General features: G+C 36.6%; 1 protein-coding gene and 1 pseudogene across 1 annotated transcript; one reads left to right on the forward strand and one right to left on the reverse strand.

Annotated features, from left to right (window-relative positions):
* Positions 1–1,657: 1,657 nt before the first annotated feature.
* Positions 1,658–2,643, reverse strand: LOC127162637 (putative nuclease HARBI1; annotated as a pseudogene).
* Positions 2,644–7,365: 4,722 nt separating this feature from the next.
* LOC127162638 (ribonuclease inhibitor-like) lies at positions 7,366–21,338 on the forward strand (the record flags this gene model as incomplete). Its single annotated transcript, XM_051105435.1, has 6 exons — positions 7,366–7,379; positions 7,706–7,879; positions 11,985–12,158; positions 13,499–13,672; positions 16,087–16,263; positions 21,165–21,338. Coding segments are annotated over exons 1-6 (887 nt in total), but the record flags the coding sequence as incomplete, so codon positions are not given.
* Between the last annotated feature and the right edge of the window lie 358 nt (positions 21,339–21,696).

Genomic DNA, 21,696 nt, shown 5'->3' on the forward strand with positions numbered 1-21,696 from the left:
ACTCAAACGCGGATACACACGAGTGAGTAGGTTAACCACGCTGTTTTATCTGAGAACGCTCCAGCAAAGGAGTAGAGATTTCCACCAGGAAACCCGCGTTCTCACACGCACACAGATAGGTATATAAATAGCTCCGTAGAGCAGTACTCACGTGAGTTGGCTGGAGTTGAGAAAGGCGACCTATGCAGAAGTTCAACATGAACTCAATGTCCGGTGCCAGCTGAACCTTACTTCCTGTTTATATACCCGCGGAGATTACTTCCGGGACCTCGTGACCTCACGTGATCCGGTGCGTGTGACACAGGGGCCCTTGGGAAGAGCTTTATAGGCCCCTCCTGGCCTCTGGGCCCCCTGTACACGGTCCCCTTTCTATTTATTTTGAGTTTAAAAATTGTGCAAATATTAATATTTGCATGTAAAACTGATATTATTAGATTTAGTTGACTACATTTTGCATTTGATCAAATAAGATTAAAATCTACTGAATCATCCTCAGTTTCTTCTTTCTCAAAAACTCCACTGATGAGCCATTGGTTGTGGTGCATGAAAATAAAGGCTCTGAGATTTTGGTTAGTAATTGACCTCCTTCAGCTTGACAAAACCAGCTTGTAGATGGTGTAGTAAATTTCGCTTTCGCCAACCTAGGGATGCCAATTAAGGTAGTGAATTTAACTTTCGCCAACCTAGGGAGGTGAAATAGGGTAGTGATGGGTACTCATGTCACAGCTGACATTATGATTCTTGGATCACGTCAATTAATGTGTGGTTATGAGTACATCACATAAGAAAGATTGGTGGGATCTCTAACTTGTAGAACCTCTTCTGTATTATCAACACAAGGAAGACACAAGTTGTAATAAAATAAATTTTATTAACAAAAGATAGACAAGAGCAATCAACAACTACTAAATGAATACCATAAATGAAAAAGGAATAAAGTACATAAGATGCATAAAATGCAAGTGATTATGTTGGGTGTTGCTATGTCAGAGCTACGTTATCTGGAAAGATAAACTGTTGTTACTCTGAAACAAATAAGAACCTTATTATGCATCAAACAAATACGTGTAAGATTTGTTATCAACTGCCGTCAGCTATATAATGTCTAATGTAAATTAGAAAATCATATACTGATAATATACAACAATGCCAAGGTCTCTGGAAGAGGTTTGGAAGTGATATTTACGTTCGCTGTGGTTGAGTGAGCAGTCCGGTGGCGGTGACTTCTTCCACTGGTTGCGCTGGTGGCAGTAGAGTGGGGAAAGGAGCAGGAATCCGCTTCGACAGCCTTGAAGATGAAGCGCTGTAGGATGCAGTTGTGATTTTTTTGACCCAAATAAACCAAATAAAATATATATATATATATATATATATATATATATATATATATATTTTTTTTTTTTTTTAAGTGAATGATCACAAACTTAATGGTTACTGATGATATATAAATTCCTTCATATTTGAAGCCTATATGAAGCATGTCACATATAATGATATTGAGATATGGTAAACAACAACAACAAAATAATATCAAAGCTATCAGATGTCAAATAAATGTCACTGTTGCTCATAGCTCTATAATTCCACAGTATATTAATGACAATGACCACAACAGATATACTCATTTAGTCATTTAATAGCAAAAGTAATTTCTCACAATTGCATCTCTAATTGCATGTCCAGTGTGTCCTTCATTATGTAAGAACATTGGTGGCTGTTCTGGTTCTACATCAGGCTCAGGTTCATCAAAATTGTCATCAAGAGGGACATGACGCCTGGTTGCAATGTTATGCAAAACAATGCATGCAAGGATTATGTTGCATGCCACCTTGGGTTGCACTCGCAAGTAGTTAAGACATGCAAACCTTCTCTTCAGGACTCCATTTAAGCGTTCAATGGCACATCTTGTTTTGCAATGTGAAGAGTTGAAGCGAGACTCCTCAGGTGTGTTTGCAACTGGAAAAGGGGTCATTAGCCATGGTAGGAGGGGTCTCCCAATATTATGCCATTTGGTCGGTGGGATTGTAGTGCTCTGTATAGTGCACTTTCTCTTAGAATACGTGCATCATGAACAGACCCTGGCCATTTCACAACACAGTTTGTTATTATGAGGACAGCGTTGCCCACAAGTTGGATGTTGATGCTGTGCCTCCCCTTTCGATTGACATACTCCCATTCCCTTTCATAAGGTGCTTGGATATGCACATTACAATCAATAGCACCAATAGTGCTAGGCATGTTCCCCATTTGAAAAAACTTGTGCTTAGTCTGAGCTGTCTGGTCATCCTTGGGAAAGTAAACAAATTGATTGATCAGACTGCCCAGTGACATAGTCTTCACCACATTACTCACGGTTGTTTTTCTTACTCCCATGTTATCACCAATTACTTGGTAGAAAGTCCCACATGCGTAAAAGCGCAGATCGATTAAGCACTGTTCCTCCACGGATAAAGCATGACTCCTTTGGGTTTGGTGTTGGAGTGTTGGCCTGACAAGACCTGCAATGTACTTGATGTCATCTCTCCCAAAACGAAAACGTGCATACAGTTCTTCTGATGTGTATTGCTCAAGTGGTATTGCACGCTCAGCATCCACCCTTTGACGGTACCTTCTCCTACGGTAACGATGAACAATACCCGCCATGTGGATGCATCTGTAGGCAAGAGAAATGAGTGCAAAGACATGATGTCTTTAAATGGTGTCACCCATTAACAAGCAATGAGCTGATTAGTGTAAGCCTAATTGAGCACAAGCCAAAGCAATCATGCTCAAGGCTTTTAAGATCAGTGTTGCTACACCTAAGAGTTGGAACCATGGACTCAAAAGGGCCTTATTTCGCTGTGGCAGAAACCTGTGCACTGCTGGAGGGTGTTCGAGCCAATTTTGCCTCAATAGTAGGACGTTTCAGTTCTGCAAAGGGTGGAGAAGTGACTAAAAAAGTAAAACACAATATTTGGGAGGACATAACCATTCATGTCAATTCCATTGGGTCTGGCCAAAGGAGGACCATAAAACAAGTTATGTTGCGATGGAAGAACCTTAGGGCCAAGGCGACAAAAGACCTTACTGAAGCCAAGAACCCCCAAACAGGTAACAAGCCATATAAAAGGGGTGAATTCACTGATATGGTACTTGATATCATCGGAGGAGAAAAATCAGAGGCTCTGCATGGCATTGAAGGCATAGAAGCAGATGGAGAGGCCACAATTACAGAGACTAGGACTTCAGAAGAATGCGAGCAAAATTCTCCTGCAGAGGAAATGTTTGTCCTAGACTTAACTACAGTGACTGAGGAGGAAGATAGATCCCCAGTGGATGTAGTGAAGACAGTCCAAGATGTTCCTAGAAAACGCAAACGTACCTCAGCTACAAACAAGGATGGTGACAGCTATGAGTTACTTCTTAAGCAGGAAACCGAGAGAGCAGAAGTAGAAATTGAACTGGGTAAAGAACAAATCTTGCTTGCCCAACTGCAGGAGAAAAAAGTGCAGATGGAGATACATCTCCTAAAGGCAAAGATGGAAAATGCTGGTGTCTGTCCTGTAAATGATTTTTGACTTTTTGACAGTATTGTTTTTGTTTTGTTGTTTAACATTAGAACAAACTAAAAAATGTATTTTTTTTTTTTTTGCAGCGTTTCTGTTTCTTACAATTAAAATAAACAATGGCTATTTGTGGCCACTGGTATTTTGCCTACCTGTTGTTTTTTTTAAGGCTATGGTAAACAGGATTTGGTAATCCTGAAATTTGATATTTGGATCACAGTGATCCAACCCAATGTTCCTTTAAAAAACTGTCATAAAAGTAAGATAGATCAGTTAATCCTGGATAGCAAAACATGGGATTTCCAAATCTGGACCAATTTGATCCAGATTAAATTTTTTGAAAAACTGGGCCCTGAAGCACCAAAGGGTCCTAAGATCTAGAACACGCAGATGTGGCCCTGGAGTAGGTGCTGAAGGTCCTTAGCTTGGAACACGCAAGCAAAAGTACCCGAAGGCAAGGTTTGCTCGCTGGAGCTTAACCTTGTTTCAAATGTCTGTGCAGGCCAGAGACTCAGAACGAAGAATGATCTGTTGCTGCCTTCCCTGTAGCAGGCCGCAGACTCAGAACTGTGTATCCTGCTATAGTCCCTTCCCTCGCGGGTAGCAGGCTCAGAACTCTGTTGCTCTGTTGGTGTCTTTCCCCTATGGGACTCAGACTCAGAACGGAGGTTGTCCTGTTTGTGCCTTTTCCATCACAGGACTCAGACTCAGAACAAGTTATACTGTCCCTTCCCTCGCGGGTAGCAGACTCAGAACTTTGTGTATCTGTTAACGTCCCCTAGATGTGCCGGAGACTCAGAACTTAGGTTTGTTCTGTCTGTGTCTTTTCATTCACTGGACTCAGACTCAGAACTTTGGATTGTCCTGTTAGTGTCACTTATTTACAAGTAGCAGACTCAGAATGTAGGAGTGTCTTTTGGAAGGGTAACTTTATCACTTTCCGATGAGGAGGAGATTGCAATTTGGCGCTTCTCCATTTCTGTGCTGTGATTGGCTGGTTCCATTAGAGTGGGGGGACACGTGGTTGCCCACCCTTCTTTCCTCCTGTGGAATTTATTTGCATAGTCCAAACACAGGGTTAGAAAAGTGTCACTAAAGTTTTACTGGTGCATTTATCACTTTCCAAACCACAACCATAATGCATTTGGCAATGTTATGAACACATTAAGTCCAAACATGATGGGAAAACATTGAACTGTCATGCATGCATTCATTTGTCCATTAACAGCTGAGTTTGTGTAAGATGCACTACATCATTGCGCTACACATTGCTGTCACAAGGAATACTTATTTCTCTGAATAAGTATAAGATGTGTGCGTTGTAGTGTGCATCAGTTTTAAGGTTTGAAAACAGTTATGAATGGATTTGGATGGATCTCCATGATCTCTCTTTATTTCACCCACTGCTGTTGCATCTGGAGGTCCTAAGGAATTTTTATGTTCGGTCACAGGCCAAACCATTAGGAATCAGTCTCAAGGTGGGTGAAGGGCACAAACTGCATTTTGACCAATAGGAAGTTCTGTCCTTCCCGGGCTTTGTACCAAAGGTGGTTTTCTTGCGCACTAAGAGATGTCTGGCTGTTGTCCTGGCATCTTTATCTGATGGCATAGGATAGGTTGCTCATGTTATTTCACCAAGATCCAATCAAAATGTAGCAAACCTCTATCCACTATGGTGGTCAGGGAGGGGCCCCCTTGCCATAAACTTGACCTAGAATGTGCTGTCCACTACAATGGTGTTGCTTTCTTCAGCATCTGCTGTGTTTGAGAGAGCATCTTTGTATCATTTAGTCAATGCAGGTACTTAATGCAGGTAGTCTCTCAAGTAGGCCTTTCCAGAACACATCTAAATCCACCACTCCAGATGTGCTGAGTGCTGCTGTGCCCAGACTGAGTGCTGCTTGCCAAGTAAGAAGTTAGTTCATTTTGTGGCACATCACTGAATTGTGGAATGGCTTTGTAACACATTGTCATCCATGACAGGGTTCAAACAGCTTGACCTCCTAAAAAAACTTTATTAACTTTATCTGCCGTGTACTTGCTGTGTTTATCCCCTGCATTGCTTATGCCTGGTTAACTGTGGCAAGAATCTGAGTCTTAATAGCAAATGGGAGTACACGGTTTGCAAAGTATTGTGCACATGCTTTTTACTGAACTCCTTATTGGCGGCAAAGCTGACATGCAGATCTTCCAGATAACTGAATATGTTGGTGGTCACTGGACGTCCACTCTGGAAGATGCTGAGAAGCTGGAGGATGACCGTGCACTTGTCAACCATGATGATCATCTGGGCATTTAGAGATTGAGCCAGATTTGTCTCTTAAGTGTCTCATGAACTTTTACCACCGATGGCAGTGAACATCTGCCACACATCTGGGGATGAAAAATGAAAGTCAAAATGAGGCCAAGCATACAGTGTTCACACCAATACATTACATGTAATTAAAATTCAGAAAATTAAGAAAAAAAAGTACACAACTAGGCTGTGATATTGTTTGATCTATGATATTTTGAATTGAGTTTGTGTTACTGTTGGAAGTCTATTACAGGTCAACAAGGAATAATTTTACTTATACTTAACCCTTTAGGCGCCAGGGTTTTTTCTGAAAAATGCTGGATTTTGACATTAAGATTTCAAAAGCTTGTGGCTTGAAAGGGCTTAAAGATAGAGGTCTACTGTAAATTACAAAAATGTTGGGCATGACCAAAAGTTTATGTGGGGTGTAAATATACTAATCTAATTTGCATATTATGATGTCATGATGGGCGGCCATCTTGAATTTCACAATATTTAGGAAATAGTAGATTATCCAAATTATCAGAAAATAGGAAACCAACAATAACACAGGAGAAAGCACAAAATTATTACTATATTACTATACTAGTAGTAAAACGTATGTGAACAGTAGCCTACTTTTTGATCAGGTCATCAGTAATATTCAGGAAAAGAGGAAACCATTTGAACTTATTTGCATGTGGGGGTTTTTTTTTTGTCTTTTTTTTTTTGTCTTTTTATCCTCATTCCAAGTGATCAGAAAAGAGGAAAGCAACAATAAAACAGGAAAAAGTACTACATTATTACTATATTACTATAATATACAGTAGTAAAACGCATGATCCAGATCACCCCGCTGCCTCTACCACGTCTCCCGGCTCTCGCACGCACAGCGCGGCCACTCCCACCTCTCTGGGGCGCTGAATCCAGAGAGCTGCTGCTACTTCCAGCCCCACGTTCACCCCTGCCACCCCCTTCCCCGTTGAGCAAAGGGTCGAAATGATTGCTTTTTTTGTGCTTCATGAACACTTTCGCTTTGACGGCAGCACCATTGCGCTGTAAAGATGTACCGGGAGATGCGCGATCATTAGACGACCGATCGTCATTTCCAAAAGGCAAATATTTCCCTTTAGAGTCAGAATCGGCGAATAACATGTGCAACACATCCTTACAGTACAACTTTTTACTTTTTATTTGGCGATTTTCTCTCACAAATCTCACAATTCACTCACACGCTATGAACTGAACCGCTTCCGCATCAGAGATACGATAGCTCACTTGCTTTGCTATTTCCTCAAATACTTTGAATAGGAACATGATGTAATTTTGGTCTAGAATCAAAGTACTACATGTCTGCCATCTAGTGGTAGGGAATACAAATGAGATATTACACCATATTAGAAACTACAGTCTGTTTTAATGAGTATGACATCTTGTCGCAATTTTGCGACTTTGGCGCTTAGAGGGTTAATCTTGTACAGAAATTTGTATTTGATTCAGGTCTACCTCCATTTCCAACTCTATGAACTCCCCAGTAGAGTCCCGATGAGGTTCATGATGTGGGCCATGTATTTTATGTGCAAGGAGTTTGGGAATAATAACTGAAGTGCAGCAGCAAAAGCCTTCTTCATGTAGGCAGCGTTATCAGTGTCAAACACAGTGATGTCTTGATTAGCAATGCTTAATTCTTGTAGACACTTCACAACAGCCAGGTGAAAGTATCTTGCCAAAAATGCACTTGCTGCTATTGGACCCACTTTTCCTTCCCTGCATTGCTGTAACAGATGTTTTATGAAAAAATTAGTTACTGAAACATTCATTTAAAATCTAAAGGAAGGCCATTTACTTGTTTTCATCATAGTTGTTTGTTTTGTTCTTTAAACAGGTTATGTGGATGTAATCTCAACGCTCAGTCTTGTAGGAGTTTGTCATCAGTTTTACAATCCTCAAACTCTGTCCTGAGAGAGCTGGACCTGAGTAACAATGACCTGAATAATTCTGGAGTGAAGCTTCTTACTGATAGACTGAAAAGTCCAGACTGTCAGCTGGAGATACTGAGGTACATGGTTTTCATTCAAATCAATTAACAAAATATTTAGTGTTTATAAAACTGTAAAGCCTATGTTGAATTTATGCAGATTGATCATAAATGCAGTTGATGACAATGCAGATTGATCATAAACACAGCTAAAAACTAATTAATCATAAACACAGATTCACAAAATTTATATCTACCACAGTTTTATCATACATAGAATGTAAAATGTTTCAATACAAGCATTTCAGTCAAATGTAATTTATGCAACATTTCGAACCTTTAACCCATGGGAGAAAATCAACCCACCGCAACAGTTTAAAATCAGCCCAGTTCCGTGGAAAAAAAATGTAGATTTGGCAACCCTACATCCAACATGAGCTGCATCCAAAGTGATTTAAATACTTAAATATTGATATTTTGATAGCAACTCCTTGATGCACACAATTATCATCAATATTAAAATGTTTGCGGGAGCAAATTTCATTATATATGTTTAAGAAAACAGTCACTTGTGAGGGTTGTATACAAAAATGCACACAATGAATAATGCCTGTAGAAAGCAAAAGCTGAATCCCGGACATTTTGGGCAATTTAGAAGTCCCGGCCGGACACATTTTTTTAGGTCCAAAAAGATGACATGTCCATGGAAAGAGGACTTATGGTCACCCTAATTCAGGGTTTATGTTACATGTGTATACAAACAAGCAGCTCCTGAAGACAAAAAACTCATCACATATATTGCAGGTGCACTTTTAAACTTACGGTGTTCCGTTAATGATGTCATAGACTGTCTTCACCCAATAGACCTGTTGCGTTTACACACATGGTTCAGACACCAGGGGGGTGTTCCAGAAAGCAGGTTATGTGACATACCAGGGTATGGTTAAGGGTAAGTGATTGGAAAACCTCAACTTTCGGTTCCAAAACCAGAGGTAACTTTCAGGGTATGTAAGTAGCCATAGCAACTTGCTCTCTGAAGATAACCTGCTCCAGAGTATGTTATGTTTCAGGGTTAGCTTATTTTAGAGCAATCAGCGCATACGTGACCTACTGACAAGACACAAGTAGGCGTGACAAATTGCGCACAGTAACATTATATATATATATATATATATATATATATATAGTATGTAGTTGTATGATACATACATTATAAAGCACTAATATAAGTAAAATATAATGTAATATTATATTATTCTAATATGGTTATTATATTAATTCTATTGGCATATATAATAGTTATCTGTACAAATTATAAAACACTATTATGACAAGGTAATGTTTATTTCATTATATATGTTTAATATATTTTATTATCATCTCACATCATGAATCTGCATTTTCTATAATGTATTTTTATAATAAAAATACATATCTGATATATAATTAGCATCGAAAAAACAATATAAATCTTATTCTCAAGGATTGGAGATTAAACGCAAAAAAATAGATTGCACAACCACCAATTAGGTGGCGATATACACATAGCATCAATCCCAGATATTGTCTTGTTTCTCTCCACAGGGAACCATGATTACAGTTGAAACCTTCCTTTAGTAACTTCAAATTAAACACTTAAATCATGGGAAAACACCCAATTATGATTGTTTTACCATTTGATACATATATATATATATATATATATATAGATAGATATAGATATATATATATAGATAGATATATATATAAAGGTGCTGGTCATATAATTAGAATATCTTCAAAAAGTCGATGTATTTCACTAATTCCATTCAAGAAGTGAAACTTGTATAATACATACATTCATTCCACACAGACTGATACATTTCAAGTGTTTATTTCTTTTAATTTTGATGATTATAACTGACAACTAATGAAAACCCCAAATTCAGTATCTCAGAAAATTAGAATATTGTGAAAAGGTTCAGTGTTGAAGACACCTGGTGCCACACTCTAATCAGCTAATTAACTCAAAACACCTGCAAAGGCCTTTAAATGGTCTCTCAGTCTAGTTCTGTAGGCTACACAATCATGGGGAAGACTGCTGATTTGACAGTTGTCCAGAGGACGACCATTGACACCTTGCACAAGACACAAAAGGTCATTGCAAAAGAGGCTGGCTGTTCACAGAGCTCTGTGTCCAAGCACATTAATAGAGAGGCGAAGGGAAGGAAATGATGTGGTAGAAAAAAAGTGTACAAGCAATAGTGATAACTGCACCCTGGAGAGAATTGTGAAACAAAACCCTTTCAAAAATGTGGGGGAGATTCACAAAGAATGGATTGCAGCTGGAGTCAGTGCTTCAAGAACCACTACGGAAGGACGTATGCAAGACATGGGTTTCAGCTGTCGCATTCCTTGTGTCAAGCCACTCTTGAACAACAGACAGCGTCAGAAGCGTCTCGCCTGAGCTAAAGACAAAAAGGACTGGACTGCTGCTGAGTGGTCCAAAGATATGTTCTCTGATGAAAGTAAATTTTGCATTTCCTTTGGAAATCAGGGTCCCAGAGTTTGGAGGAAGAGAGGAGAGGCACAGAATCCACGTTGCTTGAGGTCCAGTGTAAAGTTTCCACAGTCAGTGGTGGTTTGGGGTGTCATGTCATCTGCTGGTGTTGGTCCACTGTGTTTTCTGAGGTCCAAGGTCAACGTAGCTGTATACCAGGACGTTTTAGAGCACTTCATGCTTCCTGCTGCTGACCAACTTTACGGAGATGCAAATTTTATTTTCCAACAGGACTTGGCACCTGCACACAGTGCCAAAGCTACCAGTACCTGGTTTAAGGACCATGGTATCCCTGTTCTTAATTGGCCAGCAAACTCGCCTGACCTTAAGCCCATAGAAAATCTATGGGGTATTGTGAAGAGGAAAATGCGATATGCCAGACCCAACAATGCAGAAGAGCTGAAGGCCATTATCAGAGCTACATGGGCTCTCATAACACCTGAGCAGTGCCACAGACTGATCGACTCCATGCCACGCCGCATTGCTGCAGTAATTCAGGCAAAAGGAGCCCCAACTAAGTATTGAGTGCTGTACATGCTCATACTTTTCATGTTCATACTTTTCAGTTGGCCAAGATTTCTAAAAATCCTTTCTTTGTATTGGTCTTAAGTAATATTCTAATTTTCTGAGATACTGAATTTGGGGTTTTCATTAGCTGTCAGTTATAATCATCAAAATTAAAAGAAATAAACACTTGAAATATATCAGTCTGTGTGGGATGAATGTATACATTATACAAGTTTCTTCCATTTAAACTTCTTGAATGGAATTAGTGAAATAAATCAACTTTTTGAAGGTATTCTAATTATATGACCAGCACCTGTGTGTGTGTATATATATATATATATATATATATATACGTGTGTGTGTGTATATGTAACCTACATTGTAATATTTGGACTCTATATATATACCAGAGTACTGGTACTGGTCATTTGGATTTGGTAATGTAAATGTTTGACTGAATCTGAATTATGAATCACTGTGAATTAATTAACGTTTCTGATTCACATTAAACCTTTTATACAACCATGATCTGTAGGTTGAGACAATATGTGCTCTGAGCAGCAGTAATTTAAAACCAGAGCTTTTGTTTTGTTGTACCCACCAGTTAAACCGGTTTAAAACTGTTTCAAAAAACTTTCCCAGTTTATTACTCTAAATAGAATCATAAGTTAAGGAAACTGATTGGTACATAAAATATTGGGTAAATTGTCCAGGTTTCGTGTTGTCAGGATGATGCTCTGTTTCTGTTCTGGGACTCTTATTTTGATGTTCTTTTCATCCTGTTGTAGTTTTAATTTCCTGTGTTTAATTTTTTGTATGTTTTCATTAATTACTGATTAGTTTGTCTCCTGTGTGTAATCTAGTTCTTTATTATCTTATTCATTTATACTCCTTGGTTTCATGGTGCATGTTTGTCAGCTGTTTTGTTTATATTTTTCTTTGTCATTGGACCCTTTTGGACATTTTTTCGTTGTTGTTAATTTACATTAATACAAACTTGATGAAATTAGATCCACTTTTGCCTCCCTGCATTGCTGTAACAGATGTTTTATGAAGAACGGAATTACTGAAACATACATTTAAAATATAAAGGAAGGCCATTTACTTGTTTTCAATATAGTTGTTTTGATCTTTAAACAGGTTATGTGGATGTAATCTCACTGCTCAGTCTTGTGGGAGTTTATCATCAGTTTTCCAATCCTCAAACTCTGTCCTGAGAGAGTTAGATCTGAGCAACAATGACCTGAAGGATTCTGGAGTGAAGCTTCTTACTGATGGATTGAAAAATCCAAACTGTCAGCTGGAGATACTGAGGTAAATGGTTTTCAATCAAATACATTAACAAAATGTGTAGTGTTTAAACTGTAAAGCCTATGTTTATTAGCATGCAAGCAGCTCATAATCCAGTGTTTTTAGTGTATCTCTGAATTTGAAAATGCAACGTGCATCAAACATCTGTTTTATTTCAAACATAATTTTATTTGATTGGTCATCCTAATCACCTAATCACTAGATGATGGTGATTATGATGATGATGATTATTATTATTATTATTATTATTTTTATTATTATCATTATCATCAGCATCTCATCACTAGAGAAACAAAAAAAGAAAATAAATGACCATGAATGCAATTCCGTGAGCACATTAATGTTTTATGTTACATGTGTACAAGCAGCTCCTAAAGACAATATATATAGTTCAGATGCAAAACCAGCTAAAAGCTACATGCTTCAGACACCAGTAGCACTAATGATGTTCCTCACAGTGTCAATCCCAGATGTATTGTCTCATTTCACTCCACAGGGAAAAATTACAGTTGTAACCTTCCTTTTGTAACTTCAAATTAAACTCTTAAATTATGGGAAAACACCTCATTATGATTGTTTTACTGTTTGTTTTTTATGTATGTGTAGCCTACATTGTAATATGGGGATTTCTTTCAGATTACTGGTAATTTGGATTTGGTTATGTGATTATTTGAATGAATCTGAATTATAAATCATTGTAAATCAGTTAATTATTCTGATCCATATTAAACCTTTGATACAGCCGTGATCTGTAGGCTGAGACAATATGTGCTCTGAGCAGCGGTAATTTAAAATCAGAGCTTTTGTTTTGCTGTACCCTCATTTTACCCAGTTTATTATTCTAAATTGTATCATAAATTAAGGGAACTGATTGGTACATTAAATATTGGTTAAACTGTCCAGGTTTTGGTGTTGTCAGGATGACGCTCTGTTTCTGTGCTGAGACTCTTATTTTGATGTTCTTTTCATCCTGTTGTATCTGAGTTTTAATTTCCTGTGTATATTGTTTTGTATGTTTTCATTTGTTTTCATAATTACTGATTAGTTTGTCTCCTGTGTGTAATCTAGTTCTTTATTATCTTATTCATTTATACTATTTGGTTTCATGGTGCATGTTTGTCAGCTGTTTTGTTGTTTATATTTTTCTTTGTCATTGGACCCTTTTGGACATTTTTTGTTGTTGTTAATTTACATTAATACAAACTTGCTGAAATCCACTCTTTTATCCCTGAATTGCTGTAACAGATGTTTTATGAAGAACTGAATTACTGAAACATACATTTAAAATATAAAGGAAGGCCATTTACTTGTTTTCAATATAGTTGTTTTGTGTTTTTAAACAGGTTATGTGGATGTAATCTCAATGCTCAGTCTTGTGGGAGTTTATCATCAGTTTTACAATCCTCAGACTCTGTCCTGAGAGAGCTGGACCTGAGTAACAATGACCTGAAGGATTGTGGAGTGAAGCTTCTTACTGATGGATTGAAAAATCCAAACTGTCAGCTGGAGATACTGAGGTAAATGGTTTTCAATCAAATACATTAACAAAATATGTAGTTTAAACTGTAAAGCCTATGTTTATTAGCATGCAAGCAGCTCATGATCCAGTGTTTTTAGTGTCTCTCTGAATTTGAAAATGCAACATGCATCAAACATGTTTTATTTAAAACAATGTTATTTGATTAGCCATCCTAATCACCTAATCACTAGATGATGGTGATTTATTATTATTATTATTATTATTATTATTATTATTATTATTATTATTTTTATTATTGTCATTATCATCAGCATCTCATCACTAGAGAGAACAAAAAAAACGAAAAGAAATGACCATGAATGCAATTCCATGAGCACATTCAGGTTTTATGTTACATGTGTACAAGCAGCTCCTAAAGACAATATATATAGTTCAGATGCAAAACCAGCTAAAAGCCACATGCTTCAGACACCAGTAGCACTAATGATGTTCCTCATAGTGTCAATCCCAGATGTATTGTCTCATTTCACTCCACAGGGAAAAATTACAGGTGTAACCTTCCTTTAGTAACTTCAAATTTAACATTTAAATTATGGGAAAACACCTCATTATGATTGTTTTACTGTTTGTTCCTTATGTATGTGTAGCCTACATTGTAATATGGGGATTTCTTTCAGATTACTGGTAATTTGGATTTGGTAATGTGATTATTTGAATGAATCTGAATCATAAATCATTGTAAATCAATGAATTATTCTGATCCACATTAAAACTTTGATACAGCCGTGATCTGTAGGCTGAGACAATTTGTGCTCTGAGCAGTGGTAATTTAAAACCAGAGCTTTTGTTTTGTTGTACCCTCATTTTACCCAGTTTATTATTCTAAATTGTATCATAAATTAAGGGAACTGATTGGTACATTAAATATTGGGTAAACTGTCCAGGTTTGGTGTTGTCAGGATGACGCTCTGTTTCTGTTCTGAGAATCTTATTTTGATATTCTTTTCATCCTGTTGTATCTGAGTTCTAATTTCCTGTGTTTATTTTGTCTTTTATCTTGTTAGTTCCTAAGTATGTTTTCATTTGTTTTAATAATTGCTGATTAGTTTGTCTCCTATGTCTAGTCTAATTCTTCATTATTTTGTATATTTATACTCCTTTGGTTTCTTCAGATCATGGTGCATGTTTGTTAGCTGTTTTGTTGTGATTATATTTTTCTTCTTCTTTGGACCCTTTTGGACATTTTCTTTGTTAAAGGGGTCATCGGATGCCCATTTTCCACAAGTTGATATGATTCTTTAGGGTCTTAATGAAAAGTCTATAACATGCTTTGGCTAAAATTTCTCAATCGTAGTGTAAAAAACACCCTTTTTACCTTGTCAAAATCAGCTCTGCAGAAATCATCCTGTTCTGGTTTAAATGCATCAATGTTGCTTTAAATGTTAATGAGCTCTGCTGGCCCAGCCCCTCTCTTGGAGTAATGAGTCTATTTTACTATAGCTGCATTTAGCCGTGTTTAGCCACAAAACTTGCTAACTAGCACGTTATTAGGAAAGGCGATTGCAAAGATTCATAAAAAAAACCTTATACTCACATCTGCTGTAAGTGAATCTGGATCACGAATGATTTGCGTGAACATAGACCAGCGTTCACCAAACCCAGTCCTGGAGGGCTGGTGTCCCTGCAGAGTTTAGCTCCAATTCTAATCAAACACACCTGAACCAGCTAATCAAAGTCTTACTAGGTACACTTGAAACTTCCAGGCAGGTGTGTTGAGGAAAGTTGGCGGTAAACTCTGCAGGACACCAGCCCTCCAGGAACAAATTTGGTGACCGCTGACATAGACAGATATATGTATATCAGGAGGTGCATTCCCTTCACAAACAAAAGACATCCACTGGATCTTCAGCAACTCAGATGTCAGAAGTAAATGACTACCACTATGTTCATTATTACATCCAACAACACAACACCTCAATCGCTTAGGAGCCATTCTTGTTTATGTTCCTGTTCCAGTATCCAAACAATGACAATTGGACTGTTACTGCTCATTCAAGGTGGGTCTAAGATAAGACGGCCATATCAATCAACTATCGTGGAAGCGGCCTCTGACAGTGTGTCATCAGACAGACAAGATATTAAGAATGGCTTGATTTTAAAATGGAGCAATTATTTTTACAGATTAAATAAAAACCACTGGGTGGACTTTTATCATTATAGGGTGGTTGTGTACACACACTTATGTTTAAACAACATGGAATAGTGAACTTTAATTCCAATGACCCCTTTAAGTTAAATTAATACAAACTTTCTGCACTTGGATCCACTCTTTTATCTCTGCATTGCTGTAACAGGTGTTTTATGAAGAACTGAATTACTAAAACATACATTTTAAATCTAAAGGAAGGCCTTTTATTTGTTTTTAATATAGTTGTTTTGTTCTTTACACAGGCTATGTGGATGTAATCTCACTGCTCAGTCCTGTGAAAGTCTGTCTTCAGCTTTACAATCCTCCAATTCAAACATCCTGAGAGAACTGAACCTGAGTAACAATGACCTGCAGGATTCTAGAGTGAAGCTTCTTTCTGATGGACTGAAGAGTCCAAACTGTCAGCTGGAAATACTGAGGTAAATGGTTTCAATAAAATAAATATAAAATAAAATGTGTTTATTAAATTGTAAAGCTTGCGATGTAATTTGATATAATTATACAGTGCGGCACTAGGTTTATATTCATGCAAAAAGCTCATGGTCCATTGTTTTCAATGTCTTTCTGGATTTGAAAATACAACATGTATCAAACATCTGCCCTTTTATTTAATTGGCCATCCTAATCACTAGTTGACTTGACGTACTGTTAGACAGCTGTTTAAATGTTTTTTGTCATCCAAACAAATAGCTAATATGTGTGTAATGGACTGTAGCAGAGCAGCATGAAGAATATCTAATATTAACCTTTTTGCATCCTATAAAATGTAACTACACATCGGGCGATACAGTGGAATGCTAACATGTTAACATCAAATCAGGGCTCTACACTTACTTTTCTTTTTAGTAGCACTTGTACTATTCAGGAGAACCTTCTGATCAGTATTGCAAGATGACTCCTTCACTCAAAGTGATTTAAAGGGGCTTTTCTTTATATCTTTGTAATGCCATTTTTTCTAACTTCATTAAAAGTGTTGTTTTATGTCAAATTCAAAGTGTTATAAGCTTTTTCAAAATTTCTAATTAATTTCTAATTAGAATAAGTTACCAATCAAATTAAATCAATATTAACAAAATGTGCACTACAGAGGTGTCAAAGAAGAACATAAAGGTGGCATGTAGGTGTGTTTACAGACATTTAATGAGGCTCAGAGGTGACATGATGTGGCTCAGAGGTGACAAATATTGTTTCTATAAATATTAAATGATGGTACTTTAAAAATGAAATTAAAACTGCCTGCAGGTGGTGTCAAGTCACTGATTTTATCATTGAATCATTCATTCAGTTGATTCCTTTAAAAAGTTGATTCATTTAGGAAAGGATGAATGTCTTAATGAATGGGTAAGTGAATCATTGACTCACTAGATTTGTTTAAAACACATGTTCATTTATAAACAAAACAACATTGTTTGCTTGGAGATGTGTGGCGGCTTAGCTGTGACTTTGTTTGAAACTATTTTCGTTAACGAAATAGAGCAAAATCAGGCAATAGTGTTAAGGCCACACTGTTAGACATTTCAAAGGGTTTTTACAGTAACTTACTGGAAACACTGTTGTCAGTAAGTTATTGTAATTAGGATTTACAGTAGCAAACTGTATAATACTAACAGTCAAATACTATTAAAAAAAAGTCAAATTCATCAGTATACTACTGTAATTCATTCATTTTAATATAGATTTCAGTAGATTTTTATATTTTTTATATTGAATTAATTTAAATTTATTTTATTTTTACTCTGCATAGGTACTACTGGCATTCAATTTAAACAGAAACATAATGGAGAAAAAGACATGCAGCCAAAGAATACACAGCCATCTGCCAAACCTACAACCTGTTGGCTACTGGCCAACATTATACTAACACCTGAAAAAAATTTCACAATAGTTGAGTGTGTGCGACGAACAACCGTATAAGTCCAAAAAAACAAAAAATGAGATAACCATGTGACATTAATTGTATGTGTGAACTTTGTATACAGAAACAGTTTGGGGATGTTTTCGCACGACCAAGAGTCCGCATTTTAAACGTTAAAATAGCGTCACGCGGAAAAACCGTTTATGTCCACAAAGAAGAATGGAGATGCCGCTTGCTGTCATGTCCGCTTCGGACATTAAAAGGCAAAACCTCGGCAAAAAAAAGAGAGCCGACATGACCAAATGGAAGGACAGAGTAAGGAAGGCTTTGAGGGATGCTGGAAAAACATATTTGACTCGAAGAGGAGAACAAAAACCAGGGAAAAATCCACCCAAACTGCTGAGTGGAAGAACCGTATATGTGATGTGATCTCTCTTTCTCTCTGAACGCGCTAAACACCGCATAAACAGTTAACCTATCAAAATAAAACACATACCATATATAATAAAGCTGTATTCTTTCATATTTCCCGCCAGTCCTGTGTAAAGTACGGCAAGCAGAGTTTATTTGTTTATATATTTATTTATATCGTGAGATGGCGGAGCGCGAGAACAGTTTGAAGTAGTATATACACAGGTGCGCTGCGCCAGCTTTTCTAAATAAACGACAAGGTGCACTATTGGAGCTATCTAAACATACAAGAAGTGATCAAAGATATCCTATCTGACTAACTTGTTACAGTTATATTTGCGTGTAGCCTAGCCTACTGGGCGTCTACTATAGATCAGTCATGAATAGGTCGAAATGAAAGATGAGAAAATTATGATATATCTTGTATACCTTATGATATGTTGAATAATATTTAGCTATGATGTATGTCTGCATTGTATTTATTTATTTATTTATTTATTGTTTTTTGTTAATAATTCATTGTTATTGCCTGTACTGTAAGAATGTCTATGTATTATACATTGTTCATACTGTATTTTCTGTTTTTAAATAATAATAATAATAATAATAATAATAATAATAATAATAAACTAGAAAGAAATGCTTCATATTAACCTGAAGTTTCTGTTACTGTATTAAAACTAAGATAAAGGAATCAGATCTTTAGTGGTTTAAAGTGATATGATGAACTGGAGTTATACTGTTATTCCACACTAACTGGACATATACCGTTCTTCCACATTTCAGAAATATAAATCACAATAACTTTTGATTTTTAATACTGACACTGAAAAATGTTATCTCCTTAGAATTGAGAAGCTTTTGTTGTCTATTTTCAAGTAAAATAAAAATATATAATATAATGTTCACAATCCAAATGAAAAAAATCTTATTAGTCAAAATTTGAAAATATGGACTTGTATGGTTCTTCGTCTCAAGGCCTCAGTTAACCTAATGTTAATATAAGATAAGCGTTAAAAATTTGTTTAATTCGGTAACTTAATTTATTAAGCTGACAAAAGCAGTTTAAAACAACAGCACAGTTTACTATAGTAAAGTTTGTAACCGCCATGTTGACAGGTAAATATCACTAGGTTAAACTGGTGTGCAAAAATCTGACAAACACTGACAAACGTATATATATATTTTTACCTTACTTGCTTGTCTTAATCTTTCTTAAATTGCATCAACACACAGCGCAGATGTTCTCCAGAGCTCTTTCACGGGTTAATCCCCGGGCGAGTGGCACGGCACAGCGCAACTCTACAAAAGACAATGTAGAACCCATTAAATATATTATCTACAGTGGATGCTTACAGCAAAGTAATGCCCCGTATATTTCTAACTTACAGATGTACTTCAAGCGCTCGCACTGTGTCTGACATGAAGGACAAACAGATTTTCCAGTCATTACAAGTGATGCAACACATCCAGTGTAGTCCGTCCCAAGCTGTTGTGGCGTTGTAGACACGATGTAAGGCAAATCGTGTCAATCCAAATATAATAAATAAGGAAAATTAAACGACCTCAATAGAATGCCGCCAAAGAGGCCATTACAGCAAATACAGTAGTATACAGCAATTTAAAAAAATACAGTAAGTCCCTGTATGTGCGGTCTGACGTCACAGATAATAATTCCCATAATGCAATAGTTATTACAGTTATTTACTGCAAATCTGCAGTATTAATATGTCTGCAGTATTATACTGGGTGATGTACAGTTAATAACTGTAGAAATTGCAGAGATGTCTAACAGTGCAGACAAAGTCACTCAATATTAACTTCTTGTTTATTGAACTTCTTGTTTATTGATCAACTTGTTCATCATGATCTCACAAAGTTAGATTTTAATTAATAAAGCTCCCTACACTGCACAGTGAATCTCTTATGCACACCCTGTCTACACTTAGTTTGTTATTTTGAAAGAAATGAGCTTGCATAACTCAGCACTGAACAAAACTCTTGTTTTGAGCAGTGAGTGGATTCTGATTAACACTATTTTCAAGGAATGAAACACTCCAAAAAAAGTCCTGAAAGTAGAAATCTTTAAAGCTACCCTGAGTGCAAACACAAATATACTGATCGAGTCAGTCGCACTGTTGCCCCTAAATGTTTTTACATGGTACGTAGTAGTTCCTTACTACTAACTACATGCAGTAGTTTTTGCAGTAGTTTTTAGTCACAAATGTGACTGAAATGGTTGCACTATATAGCCCTGCAAATCAGTATACAGAAATTACAAATTTACCTTAAACTCTAGTGTTATGGCACCAACCTCACCATTACTTAGCTGAGAGTGCTCTGTGTTTCTCTTACATATGAGCAAGAGTGTCTTACATACAACATAGACCTGACATGCTACATGTAAATAATATGCATTTGTTGCATTTTCTTGTCAAAAATAGAGTTATTTTGGAATAAGTCAGCTTTTGAAGGAATCGTTCACCCAAAAATTAAAATTCGGTGTTTATCTGCTTACCCCCAGGACATCCAAGATGTAGGTGACTTTGTTTCTTCAGTAGAACACAAATGGAGATTTTTAACTCAAACCGTTGCAGTCTGTCAGTCATATAATTTGAGAGTAAAAAAAAAAATACACAAACACATACACAAAACCAAATTAAACCCTGCGACTCGTGACGATACACTGTTGTCCTAAGACATGACACAATCAGTTTCTGTGCGAAACTGAACAGTATTTATATAATTTTTTTACCTCTGATTCACCTGTGTTTTTTAACGTGATTAATACAAATTTAAAAAATTAGAAAATGACATCAAATAGATGAAAAAAGATAGTTATATTAAACTGTTTTTAAGTGATGTTTTTCCAGTAACACTGATGACACAACTCCATTGGACAGCATTTCCATCATATGATTTATAATGTGTACATGACATTTCATATTTTTTTTTACATATATATTTGTTTATAACACAACCATATATGAATAATTCATGGCTAAAATGTGTGAGATTTGTCTGATTGTCACGTGGACTATTGCTGTGTTTCAGATTGTCTGGCTGTATGGTGACAGAGAATGGCTGTCATTATGTGTTTTCAGCTCTGAGTTCAAACCCCTCACACCTGAGAGAGCTGGATCTGAGCTACAATCACCCAGGAGATTCAGGAGTCAAACTACTCACTGAAAAACTGTTGGATTCAACCTGCTCACTGGACAAACTCAAGTATGTCTAGCAGGAAGATGTGCTATATATATACCGTACACATATACTGATATTTGCATATTTTACATACACACACACACACACATTTATATACTGTGTGGAAGTCTTAGGCTACTAGTATTTTCACCAGCTAAAAAAATGGTTTAATGTGTTATTTCTATCTTTTGCTGTAGTGTGTCAGTATAAAATAACGGTTTACATTTCCAAACATTCATTTTGCCATTAATTGTAATAATCCATTGAAATTTTTGCTTGCAATTTTTTTATTAGGAGTCTGACAACAGCCAGGCTCCACACAGAGATCTGATCTCACCATCATCTGAAATTACATGAAGAAACAAAAAACTGAGACAATCCA

The sequence above is a fragment of the Labeo rohita genome, unplaced genomic scaffold, assembly GCF_022985175.1.
Source record: "Labeo rohita strain BAU-BD-2019 unplaced genomic scaffold, IGBB_LRoh.1.0 scaffold_993, whole genome shotgun sequence".
NCBI classification, from domain to species: domain Eukaryota; kingdom Metazoa; phylum Chordata; class Actinopteri; order Cypriniformes; family Cyprinidae; genus Labeo; species Labeo rohita.